At 35.2% G+C, this 27,941-nt stretch overlaps 1 protein-coding gene across 1 annotated transcript; it reads left to right on the forward strand.

The window, feature by feature from the left end:
- Positions 1-7,149: 7,149 nt before the first annotated feature.
- On the forward strand, positions 7,150-27,344 carry LOC110803365 (structural maintenance of chromosomes protein 3). The gene is made up of 30 exons (XM_022008875.2): positions 7,150-7,326; positions 7,539-7,583; positions 7,754-7,829; positions 9,608-9,646; positions 9,735-9,802; positions 11,452-11,523; positions 11,779-11,858; positions 11,971-12,049; positions 12,167-12,284; positions 12,392-12,567; positions 12,925-13,170; positions 13,275-13,396; positions 13,578-13,722; positions 16,895-17,067; positions 17,177-17,276; positions 18,720-18,856; positions 18,980-19,181; positions 20,101-20,188; positions 20,272-20,421; positions 22,311-22,462; positions 22,544-22,735; positions 22,830-23,013; positions 23,096-23,166; positions 23,249-23,400; positions 24,781-24,949; positions 25,095-25,241; positions 25,659-25,754; positions 26,432-26,606; positions 26,743-26,940; positions 27,043-27,344. Exons 2-29 carry the CDS (start codon positions 7,569-7,571, stop codon positions 26,934-26,936), a joined length of 3,618 nt encoding a protein of 1,205 aa, XP_021864567.1. The 5' UTR covers positions 7,150-7,326; positions 7,539-7,568; the 3' UTR covers positions 26,937-26,940; positions 27,043-27,344.
- The last annotated feature ends 597 nt before the right edge of the window (positions 27,345-27,941 follow it).

Genomic DNA, 27,941 nt, shown 5'->3' on the forward strand with positions numbered 1-27,941 from the left:
CTCGTTCTTGATCCCATAGAGGACATTCCCTAATGCGATGTTCCAAGTTTCCACACTTATGGCATCCAGTGTCAGTTTTAGGGAACTTTCGATTTGCTTTGCTTCTGTGTTCCACATCTTTGTAGTTCCTAAACATTCTTCTGAACCTCTTAGCAAACAGAGCTGTCTCTTCATCTTCTTCAGAGTTTTCATCATTTTCGGTTTTTAGAGCAAGAGCTCTATTTTTGGTATTCTCTGAAGGTCGTGCGTTCAATTGCAGTTCATGAGTTAGGAGAGATCCAGCCAGTTGTTCCAGGTTAAATTTGGTGAAGTCTTTAGTTTCCTGGAGGGTTGTGACTTTAGCCATCCAGGGATCTTGTGGTAGACTTCTTAGGACCTTCCTGACTTGTTCCTCAGGAGTTATGATTTTGCCAAGAGAATTTAGTTCATTGATAATGTTTGTGAAACGAGTGATCATGTCTTGAATCGTTTCAGATGTCTTCATGGTGAACAGCTCGTATTGGTGCATTAAGAGATCAATCTTCGATCTCTTAACTTCGTTTGTTCCTTCATGAGTAACCAGGAGCAGATCCCAAATCTGCTTCGCGTTCTTGCAGCCCATTACTCTGTTGTGTTCATTTGGACCTAGTCCACAATGAAGGATTTTGACAGCCATGGCATTGAGTTCAAGCTTTTCATAGTCGGCTTTGTCAAATTCATCAACAGGTTTGGGAATAGTTTCTCCAGAGGTATTCAGCTTAGTGACTTGGAAGTCTCCAACTTCAATCACTCTCCATACTTGATAGTTTTCAGCCTTAATGAAAATCTCCATCCTGTTTCTCCAGTAGGAATAGTATTTGCCACTAAACATTGGAGGTCGTTGTGTTGAGTATCCCTCTTCTAGTTTCTCCGTAGTGTTCATAGCTTCAGAATCGTTTTTCCCGTCAGCGTTACCTGCAGTTTAAAGGGTTCTGGCTCTGATACCAATTGTTAATTTTACAGAGTTCCTCAAGAGGGGGGGTGAATTGATATTTTACGTATTTATAAAATTAAACTACTAGAAACTGAAATAGTAAAATATGCAAGCAAGATTTAGCGTGGAAAACTCTCTAGGCCCAATAGAGAGGAAAAAACCACGGCCCATTTGGGGACTTAAACACTTTTACTAATTAGGCAAAACAACTCAGTTTCTTTACAAACCTAATCTACTCGGGCCACAATCTGCCAATCGCCTCTGATTGCAGGTGACTAGGAACAACCCTCTTTGTTCCTTCCCTTATGGAAACAGTCCCTCAACTGTTCCTACTCACTGATCTCTCGTGAGATCTTCTCTCTTGCTCAAGTAAGCCTGACTCAGGCTTATCATACAATAACTCAACACTTTAATCAAACGTATAAGAATTAATTAACTACTAACAGACGATATAAGACCAAGTAACAAATACTGCTCTATATGGGAACAGGAACAGACTTCTTTAAAGATTAAGACTTTAAGGGTGATACCTGGAAGCTTCCGGTTGATGTAAATAAGTCTGATAAAAAGTTTCGCAAAGAACATAGGTTGTATTTATAAGAATCTAAGTGTTTACCCTAGATTCAAATCCAACACAGTTTAGGACTCTTTTTAATAGATAGATTTTCGCAAATCCTACTTCAAACGCGTTTAGGTAAAATCAATCTTTTCGTATTTTGAGAGTTATATGTTAACTCAAATTCAAGAGTATAACTTCAAAAAGTTTTGTAAAATCAGTTTAAAAACTTTGACGTTTATCTTTTTTGTAAAAATAAAAACTGATTTATTTCGTTTCACGATATAACTAGGACTCTTCAAAATACTCTGTTCCCATACTAAGCTTGTACTAAATTACGCTGGTCTTATACCTTTCGACACTTATAGAATTTGCTTGACTTGATCCTTGATTTAATCTTGCCACGTACTTTGAACTTGATTACTTCATAGCTCCCTAGCTTGCTTCGGTTTTGCATTTGTTCTTCTTAGATATTAACCTGTTCCGGACATTCTCCAAAACGAACTATTAGTAGAAGGTAAGCTTGTCATCATCAAAACCAGGAATCAACAGAATGGTATTTATAGGTGTAGGAGTTGTGTTAGGGTTAATTTTGAAGATAGAGTCAAAATTAGTGTTTAAGTTAGTATAGCTTTCTGAACACAGTCATGATTTGTGAATTTCGATTTGGAGTATTTTTTTTAACGGGAATAAAAACTTAATTTAGATAGAAATGTATGTGATAAAGTTACGGTATTTTGTATGGAGACTGAGATAATAATTATGATTTATCCTCAAAAATTCAGATTTTATCTTGCATTATTGAGATTTATATGGAATTTTGAATCGCTGAAACTCTTAAAATCAAAATTTGCGTGGAATTACTTAACTTTTCAAAATAAATCTGAAATATAGTTTTAAAAAGTATCTTAATTATAATATGAAAATGGTTTTATAAAATATCAAACATGATTTTCGGATTTAAATAATTTTAAGTTGATTAAAGTTCTTTTTCTTCAAAATCTATTCTTGGTAGAATTAAGAATTATTTCCACTTTAAACTATTAAATAAAGTGATAAATATAATTTTGAAAATAATATTACCTCCAAAAATATATATTTAAATATTTTTCCTCCAAAATATATTTAAATATCAAATATATATTAAAAAAAATGTATAAAATACTTAATAAAATGCCTAAAAAATAGAGTGTTACATACCTTTTTTTAGTCACTTAAATTTGTTTTGTATTTATGGTCCTCTTAAAAAGGAATCACCACAATTATATGACACCAATCCTAAATTTGGACATCAAAATAATTAAATGGTGATATTATTTATCTCAAACAAATTCATGATATGATCAATAAATCATGAGTAATTTTGTAAGGCCACTTAAAATCTAGCATCCATTTTAGCCTTTCCTTTAAACGATCTACACTTGTAATATCTTCATCAAAGGTATTTAGTTAGAAACGACTGTAACACCCTAATAATTTCGTGCTTTAATAAAATCATTTTCTTACTTAAATAAAAGAATTACTAAAATGTTGCCGCCACCGTGATAACGGTTAAGGGTAGTACCAGAATTACGCTGCGGAAATAACTAACTTTAAAACATACTAAATATAGTTAATAGCCTTTAATACAACTTGGAACCATAAAGGCCCAAACCAAATCCAACTTAAATAAAACAATACATTAACTAAATTTTGTCTAGACATTATTAAAAATAGAGTTTAACAATAATTGCAAGTATAAAATCTCTTTCAACATCCGCATCCCGAATGTTGGACTTTACTTGCAAGTCATCTCTAAGAATCCTGCTTAGAAAATTTAATCTCCAGCAACGCAATTGCAATTAATGAATCATCATAGGGTTATTAGAGCAAAGGCCATGACCAAAAGATATGAAAGCACGTAATCAACAAAAGTTGAGTACTACAAGCTAAAACAATGCCTAAAACTAATCATGCTTCACTCTCAAAGTAAATAACTGAAACCACATGCAAAAGTCTTATCCACAAACATTCAAACATAAAGATAAGACTCAACACTTGACTTTACAGTTTAATTAAGACTAGAATACGCATCAAACGAGTTTCTTTCCTCCTTGTGTTCCAAAATGGACTAGTGTTGGGAGCTACCGAACAATAAATAAAATAATAACATGTGACACCCTAATGTGGCGGAATTCCTTGTGTGTGGAATAGTAGTACAACGTTTTGTGTCACCATTAGAAGTCACGGTCTACTACCGTAGACTCCCCCCATATGTTCATACTCAAAGTGCATACGTTCTAAGAGTTTTGAAGCTTATTCTTTTTCACTTTACGTTATTAATATTTTATTCAAAGGTCAACTCAACACATAATTAAACAAAACAATCATCAATCAAACAAACATTACTAATTTTAGAATCCTTTAAGACTTGTGATAAAAGAATACTTGACTTCCAATTAATAACTGACTTGTTCCTTCTCAACATGACCAAGTTAACATGTGAGTCCAATCGTGACCAAGTTAACATGAAGGTGGTGTAAAGACACTAATAGCTCCTAATCATTTCCTTCCTTCTCAACACGACCAAGTTAACATGTGAGTCTCATCATAACCAAGTTAACATGAGGGTTATGCATCAAGGCAAGAATAAACTTGGGTTCTCCTTGAATGTTAGACCTTACATATATAGCATAAATAAAATTCCTTAACATGATTGACCTTACGTACAAAGCATAAATAAAATTCCTTGCATGCATATAAATAATACATACATAAACCATACTTGGATAACATGCTTGCTCAACCAATCCAACAAACATAATTTAACCCATACTTAAACGTGTTTGCTATACAATCAAACATGAACCAAATCCAAGTAACATGAATCACAATCAATCATATACTTAATATGTACACGCATAAATAATCGTGTTGCCCTAGACTTGTACGTACCTTGTGTACTTAATTAATGGAGTCACCCTGTGATTCAATTCAATCCAACTAAAATGCTCCTCCTATAATAAAGTAATAACCCTTAATTAATCACCATGTTCATTAAATTTTCAGAAACATATTTTAACTTTAAATCACTTTAATTAATTAGAAATTAATATTTTTTAACTTAATTAATAGTCTCAATTAATTCCTTGAAACCCTAGCATGAAAACTAATTAATTTCATGCATAAAACCTTTAAAAATAAACACTTTATTGGTCATAAACGAATCTAGAAATTCTAATTGATTATCATAATTAAAATCATCATCTAATTATGCTAATCAATCAACCATATAGTTTTAGTTAAAACCCTAACCATAAAATATAATTAAAACCATTAAAGCTCATAAAAATCTATGCTTTATTATTCAAAACCAATATGAAAATTCAATCTCCAATCCATACCTTGAATTATCCAACAATCATCCATAAAATTAATAACTTTAATCATTAACCATATATAATCCCAAAACAATTAATTAAAACATTGATAATCTAAAATAGAGGAAAGATTAGGAGGAACGAAAATACACCGACTGACCAACAATAAAGGGGCACAGAAAGGCGGGAGGTGGTGGTGCATGAGCAGCGAGGCGGTCGCACGAGGAGGAGAAGCAACGCACGCGGCTGCGTTACTGTTGTTCTTGCGTCTGTGCGGGGCGACAAGCGTTGGGAGACGAGAACGATTGGGCGCACGCACGGAAGGAAAGGAGTGGGGCGCTGGGGCGGGCTGGCGTGGAGCCTGCTGCCTTGTGTGCACATCGAGCTGAGTGGACGAGAGAGCCGAGCGCAAGAGAGGAAAAGAGAGGGGAGATAATTTGAGGTTAGGGTTTAGTGAAAAGTTTGTGGGGGGTTTTGTGATGTAAGGGTGTCTATTTATAAGTTTTGGGATCCTTGTTAGGTTAGGTTTTAAGATTCCCTAGAGCTTCATTAAAATACTAAATAGGCTTGATTTAATTCGTTTTGACTTGAAATTGAAATTGGACCCGGCTAGCTTTAATTAAAAATCATTTTACTTCTTAAAACTCAATTTAAATTCCCCAACTTGAAATAAAATTGTTTTCTCTCCAATTAAATATAATTAATATTTTTAATTAATAAAATACATTTAAATAAATATTTAAATACAAATATAATTTATAAAATCTATAAAAATTCTAAATAGAATTTTCAGATTACTTTTTATAATAATAAAATAGATTAAAAAAGTAAATAAAAATTTCAAGATTACTTTTTATAATAATAAAATATATCAAAAAATAAATATTACAGACTAATTTTTAAACTTATAATTATCTTTTAAAATTTATATGTATTTATAATTAATTAAATTAGAAGATTGATTGGATTCATTTATCCAATTGATAAGGTTGTATTGTACTGTATCAAATAACAAGCAACAATTAATAAATAATAAAATATAGATGAATTTTTTTTGGGATAAGATAAATATAGATATAATATGCTTTAATCATTAGGCCAAGACCTCATTGGTGGTTAAGATAAATGTTTAATGAGCTAGATAAAGTTTGTTTTAAAGAATAGATAAAGTTTTGATTCAATAAAATACAATAGTTTTAATATAACTAAAACTTTTAGTAACTAAAACATTAAAAATAGGCATGGTTTTCTTAGGATTTATCGTAAATTTGTAACTCCTCTCTTCATATCAACTTTCTTTACGACAGTCAATATACTTTCAATATTTAACTTAATTTATATTCTGAATTTTGTTTACGATTTTTTGTTGATGGATTGTACGACTACTATGATGATTGTGTTTTGTTTATTTATCTAAAATATAAAATATTTTGGGTAACCACTACCAATTTCTTTTGACATAATCTACATGATTCCATAATATTTGAACAAATGAATTATAAAACTTTGTGCAAAAAACCCGTGCGTCGCACAGGCTTCAAATCTAATATATTTTTAATTTAATAAAAATACGGGGTATTACAACGACAAACTACTTAGAAAACTACTACAACTTATGCTTTCTTATTGAAGGGTGCTACAACTTATATGATGGCACCATTGACAGTCTATAACACGACACGATAACATGATCGAAACCGATATGATATAATATCATGATAGAAATCGACACGACACAAGCACACACGTATTGAAGTCGATAATTTGTCAATCTTAAAACACCCCGGTTTGGACAATTTGTCATATTATTCAATTATATTTTACGGAGTACATGGTTTTGATGTGACACTAAAGATGAAAACAACACAACAATACAACACCACACATATGCCAACTCTAATTTAAGAGCTTTTCTTTTTTGGAAGATTTATGATTCATTGACTATGATTAATTCAAGTATCCCAAAGTTAATTAACTACTCCTGCACTAATAAGAAAAACAAATTAAATTAAGAGTCTATTATGTTCTATTTTTGTTTTTGAGGGGAGTCTATCATGTTCTACTTATTCCAACTTATTTAAGATAAAATAAATTCAAATAAAATAAGATAAGTTCTGATAAAATAAGTTCAAAAAATAAGTTTTTTACAATAATTTTCAGACATAAATTATTTTATTTTAGACAAAATAAGTTTATGTAGATAAAATGTGTCGTATATGGAAAAAAAAATTAAAAAATAGCCTGTACGTGGGAGTCGGGAATAAAAAGGGGGGCGAAATTTTTAGCCAACGTCAGTTGCCCGGGAATTCAGAGATGTGCATAATTTTGGCGACCCAAAACATTCCTGAAAACTTTAATCGCACAACTCATTTCCACACAATTTCTCTCTCCTACTCTCCCGCCTTCGCTACTCGCTACTCCATAGCGAATCAACAGTTCAACACTAACTGCTGCAACTGGTAAGAATACTCAAAACCCTAGTACTCAATTTCATTTTTCTACTATTCAATTTTGTCGAATTTCTCTTCCATTTAAGTGTTAATTCCTGCTTACTGATCTCCTAATTCTTCCATTTGTTACTGTCGGTTCTCATTTTTGAGTTATGCTGGTTAAATTTCGGTTTCAGAAATTGTTGTTCATGATTTTGATTTAATGTTGATTTCATTTCCAGAGGTTGCGGTATAGTGTTGTTGCTGAAATCATGCATATATTGCAGGTTATTCCTCATTTTCGATATTTTTCTAATCAGTTTAATCCCGAATTGAAGAAATCTGGTTTTGAATGTTGGATGATTGAGTGTGTTGGGTGATGATTTATTATTTAACGCTAATTTTTAGTAATTTTCGGTTTGCGATCTAGCATTGACTAGCCTGGGTTTATGTACAGGTTATTATTGCGGGTTTTAAGAGTTATAAAGAACAAGTTGCCACTGAAGAGTTCAGTTCAAAGGTCAATTGTGTGGGTATGATTTTTTTTTTTCTCTCTCTTAATCATCATTTTCTGTTGTTTGTTCTCTGGCGATTCTCCTGCAGGCTGCAGCAATGTTACTTATACTGTACTGTTCCTGACATCCTCCACCCCAAATAAAGACCATAAAAGAAAAATGAAATCGTCTATTTAAACCAGTCGACAACTCAAAATCTGGGAACATTGTTAATGAAATGACTTGATATAGATGGCAGAGGATTGACGACCCTCCAAGTCTCCAACATAATGGGAATTGATCACGGGATGGTAAAATGGTGATTTTGGGTCTGGGGACATTGATTAGGAATCTTTTTGAAATATAAATTTATATAAAAGAGATGGGTTATCTAGTGATCTGTTTGGTAACGACTAACTCGGTTTACACGGTCATTGTTAACCTTGAGCGAAATTTGTGTTATATGGAGTATATGGTAAGAACGTACGACTTAAAATATCAAGATAACGTGCGCTTTTGTATAATTTTTTTTTTGTTTTCCACAATTTGCGTTATTAAGAAAATATCTTAGTTTGCTGATTTTTTCCCCTTCTCCAAAGCCATTAAATTTAAAGTAATAAGGAAATTCATTTTTTCTTTGTTTTAATTGGGATATAGTGGAGTTTACAAGAAGCATTTATTCTCGATAAATATAATCTTACTCATTTACTAACATCCTGATTAGTTTTTGAGATCACTAGTAGTCTACTACTGAATTTGCTCGTTTACTTCTTTCTTTCTTTCTTTCTGCATTTTATCTTTCCTTTTAGGATACTTTTGCAAGAACAATTTCAGCTCAAGGCTCAGAGAAAGTAGCCATTTATATACCTATGTTTGTTCAGCCATCAAACTAATAACCAAAGCTGGAAATGTTAACTTTGCTGTGAATTTTAGAATTCTAAGGTTATAATATCATTTTCCAGAATACAATCATTTGAGTGGAGTAAAATTTGAAGGCGTCGCGGGTTTTATGAATTAATGTTTCTAGTCTTTTCTAGAGAAAAATGAAATCATTGGATGTTTGCTGGCCTATCCCTATCTTTCGCCTTAGTCCTCTGCGAGTAAAGCGAAGAGGTTCTTTAGTGCAGGCTAGTCAATTTACTTCAGTTCAAATCCTCAGTATTTGATAAAGCAAAATTCGAGGCCGTCCTGCCGCTAGTGGAAGCTAAGTGCTTTGGAAGAGCGCGCTAAAAAGGAAAGACTCACGGAAAGCAAGACATCCAAGACTGGTTTGAATCAATCAATTAAGAACGCGCTCCTATTGAACACCTATTTTAAATGCAAATAAAAATTAAAATTGCCTATCTATTTGACTGGGCGGATCAGCTCTAATAGCGGTATTGATGTTTTTAGGGGTTGTCATAGGGTGGTATTCCTGTGACAAACCGCAAGTCCTTCATATAGGAATATTCAATAGCAGATTTTCGCGGTCGGGATGTGGTACCAGTAGGTCCCTTTTCCTTCTATAGATCACTCTCCCCTTCTCCAGCCATCATTCCTGAAGGTTGTACATTCAAGAGGCTTGCATAACCATAACACCACTCTGCTTATCTTGACCAGTCTCCTTAGGGATGACTGATTTGACTACTGGTTGAGGTTGCTCGTCAGTGTGTTGTGTTCATGTATTAAGTGTTTTCTGACTGTTAAAGAATGACATCATCTTTTTTTGGGTGTTTTTGTTACGTACATGCTTGCTTGTAAATACTGATATATGTATCTGCTGTGTGTGGGTGTTTATTTCTTGTCTCTAAATTTGGAGTAATTGTTGCTGCATGCAGTTGGTGCTAATGGTTCTGGCAAGTCAAACTTTTTTCATGGTAAGTTGCTTGCATAATTTTGTTTAGTCCATAATATTTTTGTAATCAAAGCATTAGCTTCTCCATTTAACAAATTTCTTTTATGTAGCAATCCGTTTCGTCCTCAGCGATCTTTTCCAAAATCTTCGCAGCGAGGATAGGCATGCATTACTCCATGTATGTTCTTCTATCATTAATTTTGTGTTGCCAAATTATTTCAACTTGTCAACCTGGGTATAGTGTATTTCCCCAAAAGCGCTCTCAATTTTGATTTTTTTTTTATGTTTGATGTATTCTCAATTTTGGTGTTCTTGCAACATCTCTGTAGTCTGTAGTCTGTACCGCTAGCAGTGGCCGAATCAGACCCCAACTCCACGTGTTCAGATTAATATAACAACTAGCACGGGTTTTTATTAAAAAAATCCGAATGACTAAATGATATCTCCGGATTTTTATCAAACAAAGTATTATCTATATTCATCCGAAGTATAATAAATTGGATGATACTAAATTTTTGACGCCAAAAGATAAATAATAAAATTAACCAAACCTAGAAAATTGTTGTACATAATCATGAGTAACATTTAATAATTTTATAGGATTCCATTAAAAAAAAAAAAGAATATTTTTGTTGAGTTGAGTTCTTAAGGTTGAAACCCGTAAAATTAAAAAGACTACTCATATAAATTAAGCCTTGATGTTAATCAACACTAAAATGTGTTTAATAATTGAAAGATTTACACATACTAAATACTACGGAGTACTACGTCTTATATGGAGAACTATCATGTACATAATTAATTAATAAGGAATGGACAAAATACTTAGTAGTTAGTACTAAAATTTGATACTTGTTAAGAAAGAAAGCGTAGTTAATTGGTTGCAGCAGGCTACACATTCTTCTAGATGCTCAGCAAATATCACATCCTGTTTTGAGTTCTAACCACGACGCCCAATCAACAAACGCAATATCCTACACAATGAACAATAATCATTAACTATGGAGAAATAAACGTAATATTAACTCAACTTACTTTGAACAAAACAATTTCATTCAACAAAACCTGAAATATTAAAAAAAAAAAAGTTAAAAAGAAAAACAATAATATAGAAGGACAAACCAACAAAACCAAAATAAACGTATAGTTGTGGGAGGTATGATTAACCTGTGACAATTAATGATTACTCTTCATTGGTTTATATATAGAACATCAACCAAACTACCGTATAAGTTTAATTATCTTTTGTTTATTTGCAAATTTTATCTTTTTGTTTATTTTACAAAATTTATCTTTTTGTTTATTTTACAATATTTTATCTTTTTGTTTAAACGGATTATTTTACTATCTCAAAGTTATTTTTCATTTTTTTTATCTACTATTTATTTAAATTACACTTAATGACATGGCCATCCTATGTGGCACTCCGAAATCTCTCCAAAAAACTCCCCTCTATATATATATATATTAGATTAAACACCCTTCTAGAAACAATTTTTTTCCTTAGCATAACCAAATACCATGGCTGTAATGCTCTCTCTCAAATATTATTGTAGACCTCCAAAGTCCAAACCTTATTTTTTGGGTATAATTGAATCTTATGGATGTTGGTCCATTGGTTAATTTTATATAAAGGTATGTGAACCTTTTCTTTTTTGGTACTGCCCTAGTGCTGCTGGTGGCATGTAGGGCACCTTTAAAGAAGCGCCAAATTGAGTGTATTTGTATGGATATATTCTTAACCTTTTTGGATTATAGTAAGTTCCCCAAAGTGTTCATAAAAGCTTGACTAATGTTGTTTCTCTCACCTTTGTATAACTTTAATAGGAAGGAGCAGGGAATCAAGTTTTGTCTGCATTTGTGGAGATCGTGTTTGATAATTCAGACAATCGAATCCCGGTAATAATGATCCTTTGAATGGTTTCTGTTCTCTTTTGGATTTTTTTTTGTCCTGTGCTCCAGCTCTCATTTTAATGGTCACTGATCTCTGCCATCAAATTTCTACATTCAAGTGATATGCATCTCTCAGTTATCCCTCTCTTGGCTCATGCATCTTCTTTGGCCAGGGGTGTGTGCGTTGGAACCCAACATCCACAAACACACTTGTTAAGACATAACATTATGCTTGAGCTCATTGTTGGGTCCCTTCTCCAGGTTGATAAAGCAAAAGTTCACTTGCGACGCATAATTGGGCTAAAAAAGGATGAATATAATTTGGATGGGAAGCATATCACGTGAGAACATATCCTATTTTTATTATTACTTCCTTTTTTCCATATATTTTAATTGTCCTTGCATTGATTTAGTTAGTCCTTGTTGAGTTATAAGTTGTACTTCTTTGTGCAGGAAAACCGAGGTCATGAACCTTCTTGAAAGTGCTGGATTTTCTCGCTCAAATCCTTACTATGTGGTACAGCAAGGAAAGGTGATTGTCGACTTGCTTCTGTCATGTTCTAATGTGTTTATACTATGGTTTGAACATGCTAGAAATTTTATTTCTTACAGTGGCTTAATATTTCTTTCTGCAACGGATGTTCTGTAGATTGCATCATTGACACTTATGAAGGATGCAGAACGACTAGATCTGCTCAAAGAAATTGGAGGTACGCGTGTTTATGAGGAGAGGCGGCGTGAAAGTTTGAAAATCATGCATGAAACTGGTACGTCACAACTAATTAAATCGCAATTAGCATTCTGTCTTCATTTCCTCTTAGAACTTTGTTTTGTCCATTTTGTTAACCCTTTGAGGTTTTTCCTCTGATTACAGGCAATAAACGAAAACAGATAATCGAAGTAGTTAAATACTTGGATGAGCGGTTGAAGGAGCTGGATGAGGAGAAGGAGGATTTGAGAAAATATCAGCAGCTTGACAGGCAGAGAAAATCCCTGGAGTACACCATCTATGATAAGGAACTTCAGGATGCTCGACAGAAGTTAGCTAAGGTCAGCGTTTTCCCATGAGTAGTTACATGATGAGATGTATGCATAGTAGTTATTTGATCAATATCTCAAGACATGTATTGGATGAATTCAGAATTTGAGATTTTTTTTGTCGATGTGATGGTTTAGATAATTTATAATCCTGCTAAGACTGTTGCAATAATTCACTACAGTTTAGCTATTTGATGGTGTACTGGTGTATGATGAATTATTGTCGTCAAGTTGTTTAGCAGTTTAGCCAGTTTTTATTGGAGATTTGAAGCTATCATGTAAAAGACTTTTACTCTGCTTATTCTTCCATTAACATTTGCTTTCTCATTTCAAATTTTGTGGCTGATGGGTGTCTGTGCTCTTTTTCAGGTCGAAGAAGAGCGGGACAAGGTTTCCGAGAAGTCGACTACAATGTACAACGCTATTCTGGAGTCTGAAGAGCGATGCAAGGACTTGGACAAGGATTCCAAAAGGCTTTCCAAAGAACTTCAAGTGCTGACCAAAGAGAAAGTGGCAGTTGAGAATCGTCGTACAGAAGCGATAAAGAGGAAGACACAGCTTGAGCTTGATTGCAGAGATTTGAAAGAGAGAATTTCCAGAAGTTCACGTGCCAAGGTTGTATACGGTTGACAAATCATTGTTGAAATTCTAAGTTTTTTCTATGATGCAGCTATTTATCTTTTCTTTGTTTCTTTCTTTTTGTAAATGGTGTATTGTAGAATGGTGCTGCCAAACAGCTTGAGGTTGTGAAGCGGGAAATCTTGGAGTCAACGAATGAGATTGAAGTGATTAAGCCTTCGTTTAATGCTTTAAAGATGCAGGAGAATGAGATGACAATAGGGTACGATTGACAAAAGCCTTGGATTCATAGATCTCTAGCATATGCCTGCAAACATTGGATGCTTTTTCTGCCTTTTTCTCATGTATAGAGATGGGCTTTTTGGTGCTGATGCTGGGGAAGCGGTATAAAGATACTGAAACACAACAGACTTGATTTATTTCCTCTCTTTTTCAACATGCAGAATAATGGAGCGTGAAAAGAAGTTGAGTATTCTTTATCAGAAGCAAGGTCGCGCCATTCAGTTCCGTGATAAAACTGATCGTGATAAATGGCTTCAAAAGGAAATTGATGAACTTCAGCTGGTTCTTACTTCAAACCTGTCGCAGGTAAAGTTTAAAACGAGAAATTTAAAAATAAATACAATAAGTACATCAAAATAGCATATAAAAGTGAGCCTTGAAAAAAAAAAAAACGTCCACAAAAGGTTTGCAAAACGCAAAAAGTAAACTAGAGAGTGAAAATGGAAGATGAATAAGTCAAATAACGTCATCAACGTATATTCTCTCCCTCCACTCTATCCTATCCAACGTCATATTTTCCTCAGTCCCAAATAGGCTCATATCGTGCTCAATCACCTTATTCCAAGTTTTCTTAGTCTTTCCCTACCCCGTAATCCTATCACTTTGCCACCCTTCTAGCCTCCTAACCGGGGCATCACTTGATCTTTTTCTTACATGTCCAAACCATCTTAAACGATTTCTATCATCTTAAACTCAATCGGTGCAACCCCTACTCTCTTCCTAATAATCTCATTCCTCAACCGATCCTTTCTTGTATGGCCACAAATCTAACGTAACATGCGCATCTCTGCCATATTCATCTTATACACGTGACAATGTTTCACTTCCCAACATTTTGTGCCGTATAACAACGGCGGTTGAATTGCCGTGCGGTAGAATTTTCCCTTCAATCTTTGGGGCATGCCTGAATCACACATAGGAACCCTGTGACACTTTTCCACTTCAACCAACCTGCTTTGATTCCATGAACCACATCCCCATTCAATTTCCATCCTTTTGGATAATAGATCCTAAGTAGCGGAACATCTCAAAACCTTGGACGATTATCCCATCTAAGGTAATCGCACATGTCTCCCCTGTCTCTCTGTTTTGGACTCTATTAAACTTATACTCCATATATTCCGTCTTGTTTCTACTCAGCCTAAAACCACGAGACTCCAAAGTTTGTCTCCATAACTCCAACTTAGTTTCCACTCCTTTGGTTTCATCAATCAACACAATATAGGTATACCATCTTGAATTGACCTCGTCAATTCATCCACGACTATAGCAAAAAGGTACGAGCTAAGTACGGAACCTTGATGTACTCCAATCGTAATGGGGAATTCTTCGGTCTTACCAACACTAATTCGCACACTCGTGCTAACTCCCTCATACATGTCCTTGATGATATCGATATACTTCCTCGAAATTCGTTTCCTACTTAAACCCCACCAAAGATTTTCCCTCGGTACCTTGTCATACGCCTTCTCCAAATCAATGAAAACCATATGTAAATCCTTCTTCTTGTCTCGATAATTCTCCATTAGTTGTCTTATAAGATGAATGGCCTCCATAGTCGATCTCCCTGGCATAAATCCAAACTGGTTCTCCGAGATCTTCACACTTCTCCTTAACCTTTGCTCAATAATTCTCTCCCATAGTTTCATAGTATGACTCATTAGTTTGATTCTTCGATAGTTGGCACAATCTTGGACGTCACCCTTGTTCTTGTACAAGGGGATGATAGTACTTTTCCGCCACTCCAACGACATCCTATTACTTCCCCACATCTTCTTGTAAGCAGTTATTAACCATACAACCCCTCTCTCTCCAAAGCATCTCCATACTTCGATAGGTATGCCATCGAGCCCATTGCCCTCTTGCGTCCCATCTTCTTCAGTGCCACTTCGACTACTCTCTTTTGAATTCTTCGCATAAATATCTCGTCCTTGATCCCCGTTGAACAAGTTATCAAAGTAGAACCTCCATCTATCCTTTATTTCCTTATCTCCCACCAAAACTTTTTGATCAACATCTTTCACACATTAATCCTCCTAATGTCTCGCGTCTTTGTATCTCTCATTCTAGCAAGTCTATAGATGTCATTTTCCCCTATTTTTGTATCCAATCTTGCGTAAAGATCATGATTCACCTTTGCTCTAGCCTCCGTAACGACCTTCTTTGCTTCCCTTTTAGCCTCCTTGTACTTCTCGTAGTTATCATCACCTCTACATTTTCCCAACTCCTTATAGCATTCTCGTTTGCTATTTATAGCTTGTTGCACATCTTTGTTCCACCAAGATGTGTCCTTACTTGGTGGCATGCATCGTTTGGATTGTCCTAGGACCTCTTTCACCACGTCCTTTATGGTATGCTCTATTCTTGTCCATAATGAGTCTATATCCAAATCCATATCACCGTCCCAAACCCCTTCACTCGCCAACTTCTCTACGAATTTTAGTTGTTGCTCCCCTTGAATTTTTCACCACTTGATCCTAGGCTCCACTATTATGGTAACTGGCTATATAAAGAAAACTAATTGCAATCCATAGTAATCTCAGCCACCCAATATTTTGATTCACTACTCAGATCTTATGTAAGAGATGTAATTTTGTGAAATTCTATATGAGTGCAAATATTTTATCAATTCTAGGGATCTAATATATATTGAAAGAGAAAAAAAGGAACATACGATAATTGGCACCCCTAATGATTTCATCTGAAGATAGACGGTATCAAAACATCAGAAGACCACTAGATCGAGTGATTTACTTCACTGTCAAAGGTGGAAATTGATGCTGGCAATACCAGCTTTGGCCCTTTCCTTATTTTTACTCAAATACTGTATGTCTGAACTAAATGCCAAATCTCCATCCATAAGACACAGGAAAAAAGTTGTTTCCGATGGCTACCAGTCAGAAAATCTGGTGTGGTGGAAGTCACTGGAGCTAGGATCGTCCAAGGACCAGGGAAGGACGAAATATTGAAATGGGAAGGATCTTAGATGGGGACATGCTGTTTTGTGGAGGAGAAGGGATCACTGTTTTGACTGGAGATAGACCTGGATGTATGGGCATAAAGGGTGTCTTTTGTTGAACCGCCAGTGACCTTTTTGTATTATAAAAAAGACAAATCTGTGACTTTTAATTGTCTGCTTCAAAAAAAATAAAAAAAAATAAAATTGTCTGCTTCACTGCGATGTTTAGGCTTATTTCTTTGTAAAATTTATACTTCGTAGGTGTTTTGGTTCCGTAAAAATCTGGCATCTTTTGTGGCAATTATGGAAAAAGATTTTCATTCATAACAAGCATTATATTGCTCGAACATACTTCTTTGTCTTGATTAGCCTGGAGATTTGCCGGATGTTTAATCGTTTCATTTCATTTTGACTTGTATCACTTGATATGTGGTAAACTCTGTTTTGCTTGATCTCCCATAGGCTTCTTTTGACTTTAGAGTTTATTCTTTCGGCTGTTTTTGGTTTGTGTATCTACAGAAAATGAAGCTCCAGGGTGAATTCGATAACCTTAATGCTCAGCTCAGGGATATCGATGATTTTATTAAATCCCGAAAAGCTAATTTGGCAGCACTTGAAAACAACATCAACCAGTCTAACGATGGGTTTATCACTTCCAAGGGACAAAGAGACCGACTTCAAGATGAACGGAAGTGAGTTCTGTTCCTTAGTGCCAAAGTCTTCTGGCTTGATCTGTTCCCACCTTTTTTCGTCAATCTCAATTTTTGCATCGTTATCTAATGTGAATATTTTGCATGCCAGGTTGTTATGGGAAAGAGAAAATGAGCTGTCGTCTGAAGTTGAAAAATTAACGTCAGAAGTGGTAAAAGCAGAAAAGAACCTTGACCATGCCACTCCTGGTGTGAGTACTTCTACCTTGGTTACAACTTTTTCCTTGGTAAAAAATGTTGTATAATGTGCGGTGTAGGGTGGGTCTGAGGAATTGTGTTGAATTATCTATCAGATTCTTGGTTTGCCTTTCTGGTATGTGTAAATACTTGCATGACAACTCTTATATGTTCCATGCAATCTGACGTGTGAGTGCTAGGTGTTTTCCTTTTTGATGAATTGTTGAGGGAAATTTATCCTTTTGAATGAATGAGCGTGCAACTTGCCTGTGTTTGTGCTGATAAGACATTAGACCGAAACGGAAGAGGGCATTCAAAGAGAGGAGTTGATTTTTTGCTTGTAGTTAAGGTGGTTTTGGGTTTCAGCTTATTGCTCGATCAGCTAGTTCTACAATGTATTTGAGTAATGGGAAATTGTCTGTTATCACCCTTTGCTGTTACAGACCAATCATGGCTTGAAATTGTGGCACGGAAGTTTTATATCCCTTGCCATTGACAGATTCTGGATCGAAGTTTCTTGTACCCTACATGTCCAGATTCATCATCACACGTAAAAATATTTGAAGAGACAATATGTGCAACTGTGCATAGATCTGAAAACTTAGGTTACACATGGAAGAGGTTTGATCTTGGGAGAAAGTTAACCCAAATCACTGTAGTTTTCATCTGACATCCAGGATTGAAGTAGAATTTAAGTTTTCTGCGGAAAACAGCATCTCAGAGAAGTTCCGGTAGATTTGGAATTTCAATCCATTAGCCACATACTTCTTTTGCAACAATTTGCAAGGGGGTTCATATGATGGAAATCTTCTTTGCAGATATGAACTGATTACGATATCCTGGCGGTCGAGGTCATTTTACCTTTCTAAAACTGATTTACACATTGTTTTGAACAAATGAAGCATCAATCTATTTTTGGGATTATGAGATCCATGAAACACAGCTTCATAATCGTAATTCTTCCTGGTCATTAAAGGCTAACTTCTATTGCATGATATATGAGTTTCTTGTGCTGTTTGGGGAAGATGTGTCAATTGATTAATCGTGGAGCATAAGTACATCTTTGGCTAGCTGATACATCTCCTTTCAGGACCTGTTCTCTTCAACATAAGAGAACAATGTCCCAGTAAAAATCAGTAACTTATAGCCAAAGATACTAGTCAATCAGTAAAAAATCAGTTGCAATCTGTAAAGATCAATTTAACTAGTAATAATATTTTCAACTCAGTAGAAATCAAGTGAAGAGAACAAGGCCTTAGTCCGTTAAGCCGTACATAGATGATCAACTTGTCTCATCCTACCTTCATTGCATGTCAATGTAATTTATTAGAGGGGGGATAATGTTTATTTATTTTCTTTCGTCTCTGTTACCACATAGCAGCAATACGGTTTTATGCACTATTGTGGTATTAGCTTATCTTTCTTTTCCTAAAATTTCCTCCTCTCCAAATTTGCAGGATATTAGGAGAGGACTAACTTCTGTTAGGAGAATATGTGACCAATACAAGATTGAGGGTGTATTTGGATCACTTATTGAGTTATTGGAATGTGATGACAGGTTTTTTACTGCAGTTGAAGTTACTGCTGGAAACAGGTATATGTTGTACTTGTCATAGAACTCAGTCTGGAAAGCTTTGTTCATTTTGCTTGAAGGCTAAACTTTTCATGTGTTATATTTGTTGTTGTTACGATTGAGATTCTGCTTTTTTTTGCGCAGCTTATTCCATGTGGTGGTTGATTCAGATGAAACCGCTACTAAGATTATCAGGCATCTAAATGCATCCAAGGGTGGACGAGTGACATTTATACCTTTGAACAAGGTCAGGCCTCCACATGTCACCTGTCCTCAAAATGATGATGTAGTGCCTTTGGTCAAGAAACTTAAATTTCAAGAAAGCTTTTCTAAAGCCTTTTCACAGGTGAGCATCCCTTTTCTTTTCTTTATATGGTGAGTTATTTTTCGAAAATTATTACATTTGTGCAACGTCCATACCTTAACCATTGACCATCTTGTAACCCAATGCCTCTAAAGTCTAATAAGGCTACTACCTTAGAGAGGTGTAAGATGTCTGCTGTCTTATCTGCTTAACTGTGCAAAGTCTCTTTAGTTTTTAGCTTTAGCCCTAAAATTGCTAGGCGCCGCCCTTTTAGTACAAATCAATAACATGTTACAGATCTTACTGAAATATTTGATTTAGTCCATTGTAATCTGAACTTGAAAATTTGCTCATTAAAGACTCTTTGTTGTAAATAGAGGGTGGAAAGTTGTTTTTATTTCTGCAATTATCTTTCTGCTGCCTTGTGATCTTGGACTTTTTTTAGGATTAATTGGCGTCCTTTCGTTCTCTCATTTTAGCTACATTTTTCAAAGTGCAGCATAAGAGCTTTGGAACTTGGATATGTAATACTAACTCTGTTTATTTGTATATACATCACTTTGACTTTCTACATTATTTATATACTAACTTTGGCCGTCTATGTGTTTAATTATTATAATAATAAAAATTATTAAAAAGTGATTTATTTAAAATATATATTGAGATTAACCTAACAAGAATAAAAAAATTGACTTTTGTCTTTATGTATTAGTAAATTAATGTGGTCAAAGTTAATATTTGAATATTTTAAGAAGTCAAAGCGATGCATCTATTGAGAAATATAGGAAGTATGTATTCACCATTTTCTGTGCTGTAACTGAACTATTGATAATCTCGATGAGATGATTTTAGCCATTCACCGAGTTGCAATTGCTTAATATTGATGTTCAGATTTGTTCCCCCCCCACCCCCAACCCCCCAACATGGTTAAGCTTATGACATTGTCATTAACTTGTCCAAGGTCTTTGGAAGAACCGTGGTCTGTCGAAATCTGGATGTAGCTTCAAGAGTTGCTCGTAATGATGGCTTTGATTGCATTACTCTGGAAGGTGACCTGAGTTATTTCTATTCTCTTGCTAATTGATATTTCTGTTCATGATTTCCTTCTGATTTCATTTTTATACTGGAGCAGGTGACCAAGTAAGCAAGAAAGGTGGGATGACTGGAGGATTTTATGATTATAGGCGTTCGAAATTGAAGTTTATGAATATAATTAAGCAGAATACGAGGGTTATTAATATGAAGAAGAAAGAACTGGAAGAAGTTAAGCTCCAACTTCAAGATATCCTTCTCTTTAAGGCTTTACAATCACAGTTGAAGTGCTCACCCTTTTCTGCAAACTATTTCTCTCATTTGTAATTTTGGGAGTGTGCATGGGTAAAATAACCCCCAAGAGCTCATGTTCATAGAAGCTTTTCTGTCAATTAATTATACGGGTAGGATTTTTGGTCTAGAAAATTAGACAACTACTATGTTTTTGTTCCTCCTGGTTCAAAATTTAGTGCCACTACCACCAGTCCACCTAACACTTGAAAGATTTCTGATTTGTATGTAAATGTTGTGCTGGTACCATTAAAAAATTCCGAATTTTAAAATCCTTGTCTCTTGGAAGTGTCACCACTCACCACTCACCAGTAATCAGTTAATCTTTGTGATTAATTTCAGATGTTTAAAAATCAACCAATTCCGTATTATTGCATTTGATATGGATTTAAATCAATGGAAAATCCTTCTATTCTCTTTGTGGCCTATTTCTCCTTTGTTCTAATTTGAAGCTTGTAGAACTGCATCTTTGTACACACAGATTTTAATTGTAGATGATAGCTAGGTGTGTAACTCTGTTTTTCCCCCCCCAAGAGGAAACAAGGCTGTTTTGTATACGATGGTGTATGTTGTTTGTTGATGATATTGTATTGGTCGACGAAGAAAGAAGGTGTGGAAGTAAGTTGGAATTAAGGAGACATACTTTAGAATCTCGTGGCTTAATGTTGAGCAGAAGTAAGATAGAATATTTGGAGTGTGTGTTTAGCAGTAATAGAAGCAGGGAGGTAGGGACGATCGCCTTGGATGTGAGGATTGTCGAAGGTTCAGATTTTTCTCGCTACCTAGGATCTATTATCTAAAAGGATGGGGAGTTATATGGAGATGTTGCATAGAATTAAATCAGGTTGATTGAAATGGAAATGTGATCCTGGCATATCCCATAGATTAAAGGGAAAATTCTACCGGTACGTCAATTATTATAGACAAAATGTTGGGCGTTGAAACAATGGCACATTCATAAGATGAATGTGGCTGAGATGTATATGTTGCGTTGGATGTGTAGTCATACAACATAGAATCGGTTGAGGTGATTAGGAAGAAATTAGGGGGTTACACCGATTGAGAACAATATGAGGGAGAATCGACTAAGGTGGCTTGACCATGTAAGACGGAGGCCAAATGATGCGCCGGGGGGCTTGAAGAGTGGACAACTGGTTGAATTGTGAGGGGTAGGGGAAGACCAAAGAAAACATGGAAGAGGGTGATTGAGAGTGATATGAGTTTCTTGGGGACTGAGGAAAATATGGCGTTAGATATGGCGGAGCGGAGGGAGATAATATATGTCGACGACTCAACATGACTTTTTTTTCTCTTTCTATTTTCCTTTGCAAACTTCTCTCATTTTCTAATTTTATTTTTATTATTTTTCAAAACATATCTGCGCCTCTTCTTTAAACTGACATGTCTTGTTTTCTTGTTCCCTATTTTTCTTGCCTCGTTACCCTCACCTTCACTTTCTCATTTTTGCGTGTTTACTTTCTTTAACATAACCTTTTACTTTTCTTACTTCACGTTTCCTAGACGGTTCGTTATGCCAGTTCATGTTAGCGACCCCAGATGATTTGGGACTTAGGCTTGGTTGTTGTTTTTGTTGTTAGGAATTTGAATGGCCTTTTGTGATATTTTGCTCTGCCACTAGCTTTGGTACTCTATTGTCCTACTTGGTTGCTATTTTGCAAATTGTAAAGTCATTGATGTGTTCATTTTTTTTAAGTGGGTGAAGACTATCCAAAAGTTCAATTCCCTATTGGGTTTGGAGCTTGGGTTTTGTACTAAGGCAGAGGGACACTTTAGTACTAAGAACCTTTACAATTTACTCACTATCTGTTCTCTCTTAACAATCCTCACATATTGACCAGAAAATTACTGAGAAAATTACAGACCAGCAAAAACTAGATGCTGACCGTGCTCATCATAGATCAGAAGTGGAGCAGCTTCGTCAGGATATTGCAGATGCTACCAGACAAAAGAGATCTACATCCGCCGCTCTGGAAAAAAAGGTATGCGCCAAATGGAGTTCATACATCAAATTGTAATTATTTGTTTCTTATTTTTACATCTAGCTTGTTGCTTTTTTGTAGGAAAAATTGCTTTCGAATGTAGGCACGCAGATTGAGCAACTTAATGCCAATATAGCCTTGAAACGGGCAGAGATGGGTACAGACCTTGTTGATCAATTGAGTCCAGAGGAGAAAGACCTTCTGTCTCGATTGAACCCTGAGATCAAGGATATGAAGGATAAGCTCATAGAATGCAGGGCAAAGCTTGAAGAGGTTGGGGTGAACCTTAGTTGAAGTTTTGAACTATCTATATGACAAGAATGTGTTAATTCTTTTTTCTCACTGTCTCGTGTTTTCCCATTTACAGATTGAAGCAAAAAAATTGGAGCTTGAAACCAATCTCTCCACAAATCTGTTGCGCCGCCAACAGGAGTTGGTGGATGTTATATCATCTGCGGAGAATGAAATGTCATCTGCTGAGACTGAGTCAATTCAGAGGGAAATGGACGAGGCTAAATCTTTAGTGGATGAGGCAATAGGGGAGCTCAGAAGTGAGTTTTGCGTCAGATCTTTTTATTTTCCTACCTAACTAGTTTGAATGTTAATTCTATTTCTCTAAACTCTGTCCTGCAGGAGTATCTGTGTCAATGGACAGTTTAACGAAGAAACTCAAGGAAATTAAAATTGAAGATGATAAGTTGCAGGTGATGATAAGCTCACACATATTAAATTGATGCTGTTGCTTTTTATTTTATTTATTGTTGATCTAATAAATTGTCAATGCAGAAATTACGTGTAGACTATGAGAAACAGCTTCAGAAGGAAGCAGAAGAGCTGGAGCAGTTAATAAGTAACAAGAATATGCTCCTTGCTAGGCAGGAGGAATACTCGAAGAAAATCAGAGACTTGGGTCCATTATCATCCGATGCTTTTGACACGTAATTTGATGTCTTTGCTCATCGATTATTCTTATGTTATGGAAAATAATGCACGTGTTTGCTTAGTTAATAGCTTCGTATAATGTTTGCTGATAAATTCAGATAGCTCCTTTTTCAATTATCATCAATGAAACCCCCCCTACACAAATGAATGTCTTACATGTTACACCACTATCTAAGGGCTAGCTAAAATTACCACGAGAAAGCTATGTGCTAGTTGTTGCTTTTGAAAATGGTGAATTTGCAACAAGCTGACATGGTGTAATGAAATGGAAATGTCCAAAGTGCAACTATGAAGAAGGAACGTGTCATTTTCCAGGGTCCTTTTATCCAGGGAAGAAGATGAATGGGCTAGGAACCAAGCAGTTACATAATTTTGAATGGTTATTTCTTTGGAGTCAAATGCTGTGATGTGAGCTACTGGTTCTGTTTTCGAGAGGAATGTGTGATGTATTACTTTATTCCAGCATTTTTTGAGCGGGTTGGAAGAAGTGTTTCTGCATGGTGCTGTGTATGAGTAGGAGTGATGTTTGGGAATAGCTTTTTAGAAAATACGATCTGGTGCTGTATTTACCATTTCCTTTATTAACCTTCTTTCTAATAGACTTGTGAGGCTGTTTTGAGCAACATACCAGAATTCTACTCGTAATATTTGCTTCTGTTAATGGTTTTTTTTGAGAATATAGACTAAATCAAAATGGCTCTTAAAACCTCTTCGCTTCCTTTCCATGAAGTAGAAGATGGTTGTTCGGTTGTCGTCCCGTTATCGTTTTTGGGTCAATTGGAAACAACCTCTAAGGTTGCGTACGTCCGACCCCACCTTACCCCGCTTCTTGCGGAGCCTCTTTGAGGCAATAGGGTAATGATAATGATGATAGAAGAAGTGTAAGATTGAAGAGACATTGCAGATTCTTTCTGTCAAATTGTCCTCTTGCTCTCTGAGCATATTCCTCTTCATGGTCACTTTGGCAGCATTTTCTGTCGTTGCTTTTCTAGAGCTTTTTGCATTAAGGAGGTAACAAGTGCTTAAGAGATTGATAGATTGCAAGGACATATTGGATTTAAATAGCATGGAAGGCATTGAAAAGATAGGACATGAGCAACAAATTCAGATTCTCAATTGTAGGAATCTACAGAAATTCTACATGTTATCTGTCTTGTGATAACTATTTGGCAGACTCTCTTTTTGGAAAATACTGAGAAATGCGTTAAAGTTGTGCCAATAAATGACTGTTTCTTTATCTAAATATTTAAACGGGTATTACTGGTTTCTGTAAAAGGACATGGGAAATTTTCAGTTTATTTTTTCGGATCTTACTCTTATCACACTCGTCTTTAATTGTTCTTTTTAGTAACTAGTTTGGGTTTTAATTTAAACAGGTACAGAAGGAAAGGTACAAAAGAATTGCATAAGATGCTTCACAAGTGTAATGAACAACTCCAACAGTTTAGCCATGTGAACAAAAAAGCTTTAGATCAATACGTAAATTTTACGGAGCAACGAGAAGAGCTCCAGAAAAGGCAAGCTGAACTGGATGCTGGTGATGAGGTATTGGATTCTTGATCTTGCTATCTGTCGGCCTTTCAGCTTGTTGACTAGTCAAACATGATCAAGTGAATTAATTATTTCTGATTTTATTGCATTCTTTTGTCCCTCTTCTTTACTTGTTGTGGAAAAACTCCACTTGTTGCAGAAAATTAAGGAACTAATAGAAGTTCTGGATCAACGAAAAGATGAGTCAATAGAGCGTACTTTCAAGGGTGTTGCCAGGAATTTCCGAGAGGTATTCTCTGAACTTGTGCAAGGAGGTCACGGATTCTTGGTTATGATGAAAAAAAAGGTCAGTGATTTTTCCCAGCATCTTGTAGTTCAAGCCATTCAATGATCTTATTATAGGATGAATGTTAGTCACTAACTCACTACTAATATAGTTGATACTTGACCATCCAATAAATATATTTTTTGTGTGATCATGCTAATATCAACAAACCTTGTTATTCTGGTCTTCCTTTTTCCATGAAATATGAGAAATGGTCTTCTTGAGGTGCTTTCTGTATCTTCTATGGCTTGTTAAATCCCCTGTCAGAATCACATTTACAGATACCTGTCTGAATAACCTAGCCAGGAAGGAAGAGGGTTCTTGCTTGTTTGTGATCTTTCCTTTGTTCTGCTTCTTGCTCAGTTGCTTGAATTCTTGACCTTATATATTGCATATAGGTTAACCTGGTTTGGGATGTCTTATGTGATGATCCAACAGGATGGAGACAATGGCGATGATGATCTGGATGACGACGTGCCTCGTACAGCAGATACTGAGGGAAGGGTTGAGAAGTATATTGGAGTGAAAGTCAAGGCAAGTATACTATAGTGGGGCTGTTTTGCAGGAGTTACATTCTGTCTATGTGGATTTTTTTTTTGTCAACTACACTATCTAGATATCTATCTTGTTAACAATTCAATAAAAAAAGCAAATTGAATTCGACTATCAGGTTAGCTTTTGTTCTATCCTGCTGATAACTGATAGTTCTAAATAACTGAGTTTAAAGGGGAATTTTGATAGTCCCACCAAAAATTATACATGGATTTGCAAATATTTTAAAAGAAAACCTTAGGAAGAGGACATTATGAGAAAATCAAGAAAATGAAAGATTTTCTTACAGGTGATGGGTTATTTTAAGGGTACCTGAAGTAGAATAACTGGCTTGGTATTGGTTAGAGGGAATTAAGTGTGAAGTGGTGACATAGTTGGACGGAAGAGTTTGAGGTTATGATAAAATATGGACAACATTCATCCAGTTCCGTGTTTTAATGAAAGGGAGTAATCTGAAGTTGCTGAAGTTGGTAGTATATTTGTTCTATGTCAAATCTTTAATTTTCTGATTGATCAAGACATTTAGAGTTGTATGTTTTTATAATATTATTTGCTTATAATAAATTTTTTTTATAATATTATTTGCTTATAATAAAAAAACCTTCTCGGGCCAACCATTTATTATTTGAATATGTTCTTCTTGGTGATTTTCATAACAGGTATCATTTACTGGGCAAGGGGAGACACAGTCTATGAAGCAATTATCTGGGGGTCAGAAAACTGTTGTAGCACTGGCATTGATCTTTGCCATACAGCGATGTGATCCAGCTCCATTTTATCTCTTTGATGAAATAGATGCAGCACTAGATCCTCAGTACAGAACAGCTGTTGGAAGTATGCTCAAGTTCTCTGTAGTCTTGTTTTATGCCAAAAACTGATTATTTTCGTTATATCAGCGATAATTTGTGCGTGAAATTGGTGGTTCAGGGATTATTTTTGATCTGATGACATCCTTACTTTTTCTTTTTAGATATGATCCGTAGGTTGGCCGACCAAGCAAATACGCAATTCATAACCACAACATTTCGACCAGAGCTTGTGAAAGTTGCTGACAAGATTTATGGAGTGACACACCATAAACGTGTGAGTCGGGTCAATGTTATCTCTAAAGATGATGCTTTACAGTTCATTGAGCGAGACCAGACTCACAATGCTGATCATTGAGGAGGTAAGCTATACTTTCTGGATGGTCCCTCTGTTAGATTTGGTGACTTCTTAAGCTTTTGCTCTGAAATGGTTGGCTAAACCAAACCTACTTTGCTTTGTCTAGGGATCAATCATGCTGAATTCTCCTGTTTTGGGATGCTCTATGCTGGGAACCGTGAACTGAAACACCTTGAACTGAATATGTACATTGGTGGATAGTGTTTAGATCAGTAGTCTTTGTTGTACATAGATGGTAGTAGGATAGATAATTTAACGTTCCGACTCCTGTTTAAGTATTGATTATGATATATAATGGTGCACAAATTCCATCAGTCTTTCTTGTCATTGGATCTTTTACTAAGTGATCTGATCTCGTTGATCAACTGTCATTGTTGAACCAAATCTAAATTTAAAAAGTACTTTCCATTTTTTTGTTTTTGTTGTAAATTTTCAAAATCAACATATGAAGTAATTATTATAGGTATGAGTAGTTTGAAGTTCTACTATATAACCCAAAGGAATTTTTCATATTTACCACCTTTTAAGTTTCGTGTTTTTGTATTTACCACCTTATAAAATGTTATTTCATATTTACCACCTTAATTTTATGAAAAGTTTCGTATTCACCACCTTTTAACGAATTTCATCAGATTTTTCATCCATGTGAACTCCACTTAACCAACTTCTTTAACTTTCCTCATCTTTTAGTAGGTTTTCAATTGAAGAAGTTAGTTAAATAAGGTTCACATGGGCCAAAAATTTGATGAAAACCGCTTAAGAGGTGGTGAATTAAAAATATTTCATAAGATTAAGATGATAAATATGAAATAACATTTTATAAGGTGGTAAATACAAAAACATGAACCTTAAAAGGTGGTAAATATCAAAATATCCTAACCCAAAACTAAGAAGAGACACCGAGCGTGCCTGCAATAGAGGAACAAATAGCCGGGTGATGAGGACTTGACTAACAATATTCATGTATGGTCCAAAATGTTGAAAATCTTACACTCTTGGTGTTAA

This window comes from Spinacia oleracea, chromosome 5 (assembly GCF_020520425.1).
Source record: "Spinacia oleracea cultivar Varoflay chromosome 5, BTI_SOV_V1, whole genome shotgun sequence".
Taxonomy (NCBI): Eukaryota; Viridiplantae; Streptophyta; class Magnoliopsida; order Caryophyllales; family Amaranthaceae; genus Spinacia; species Spinacia oleracea.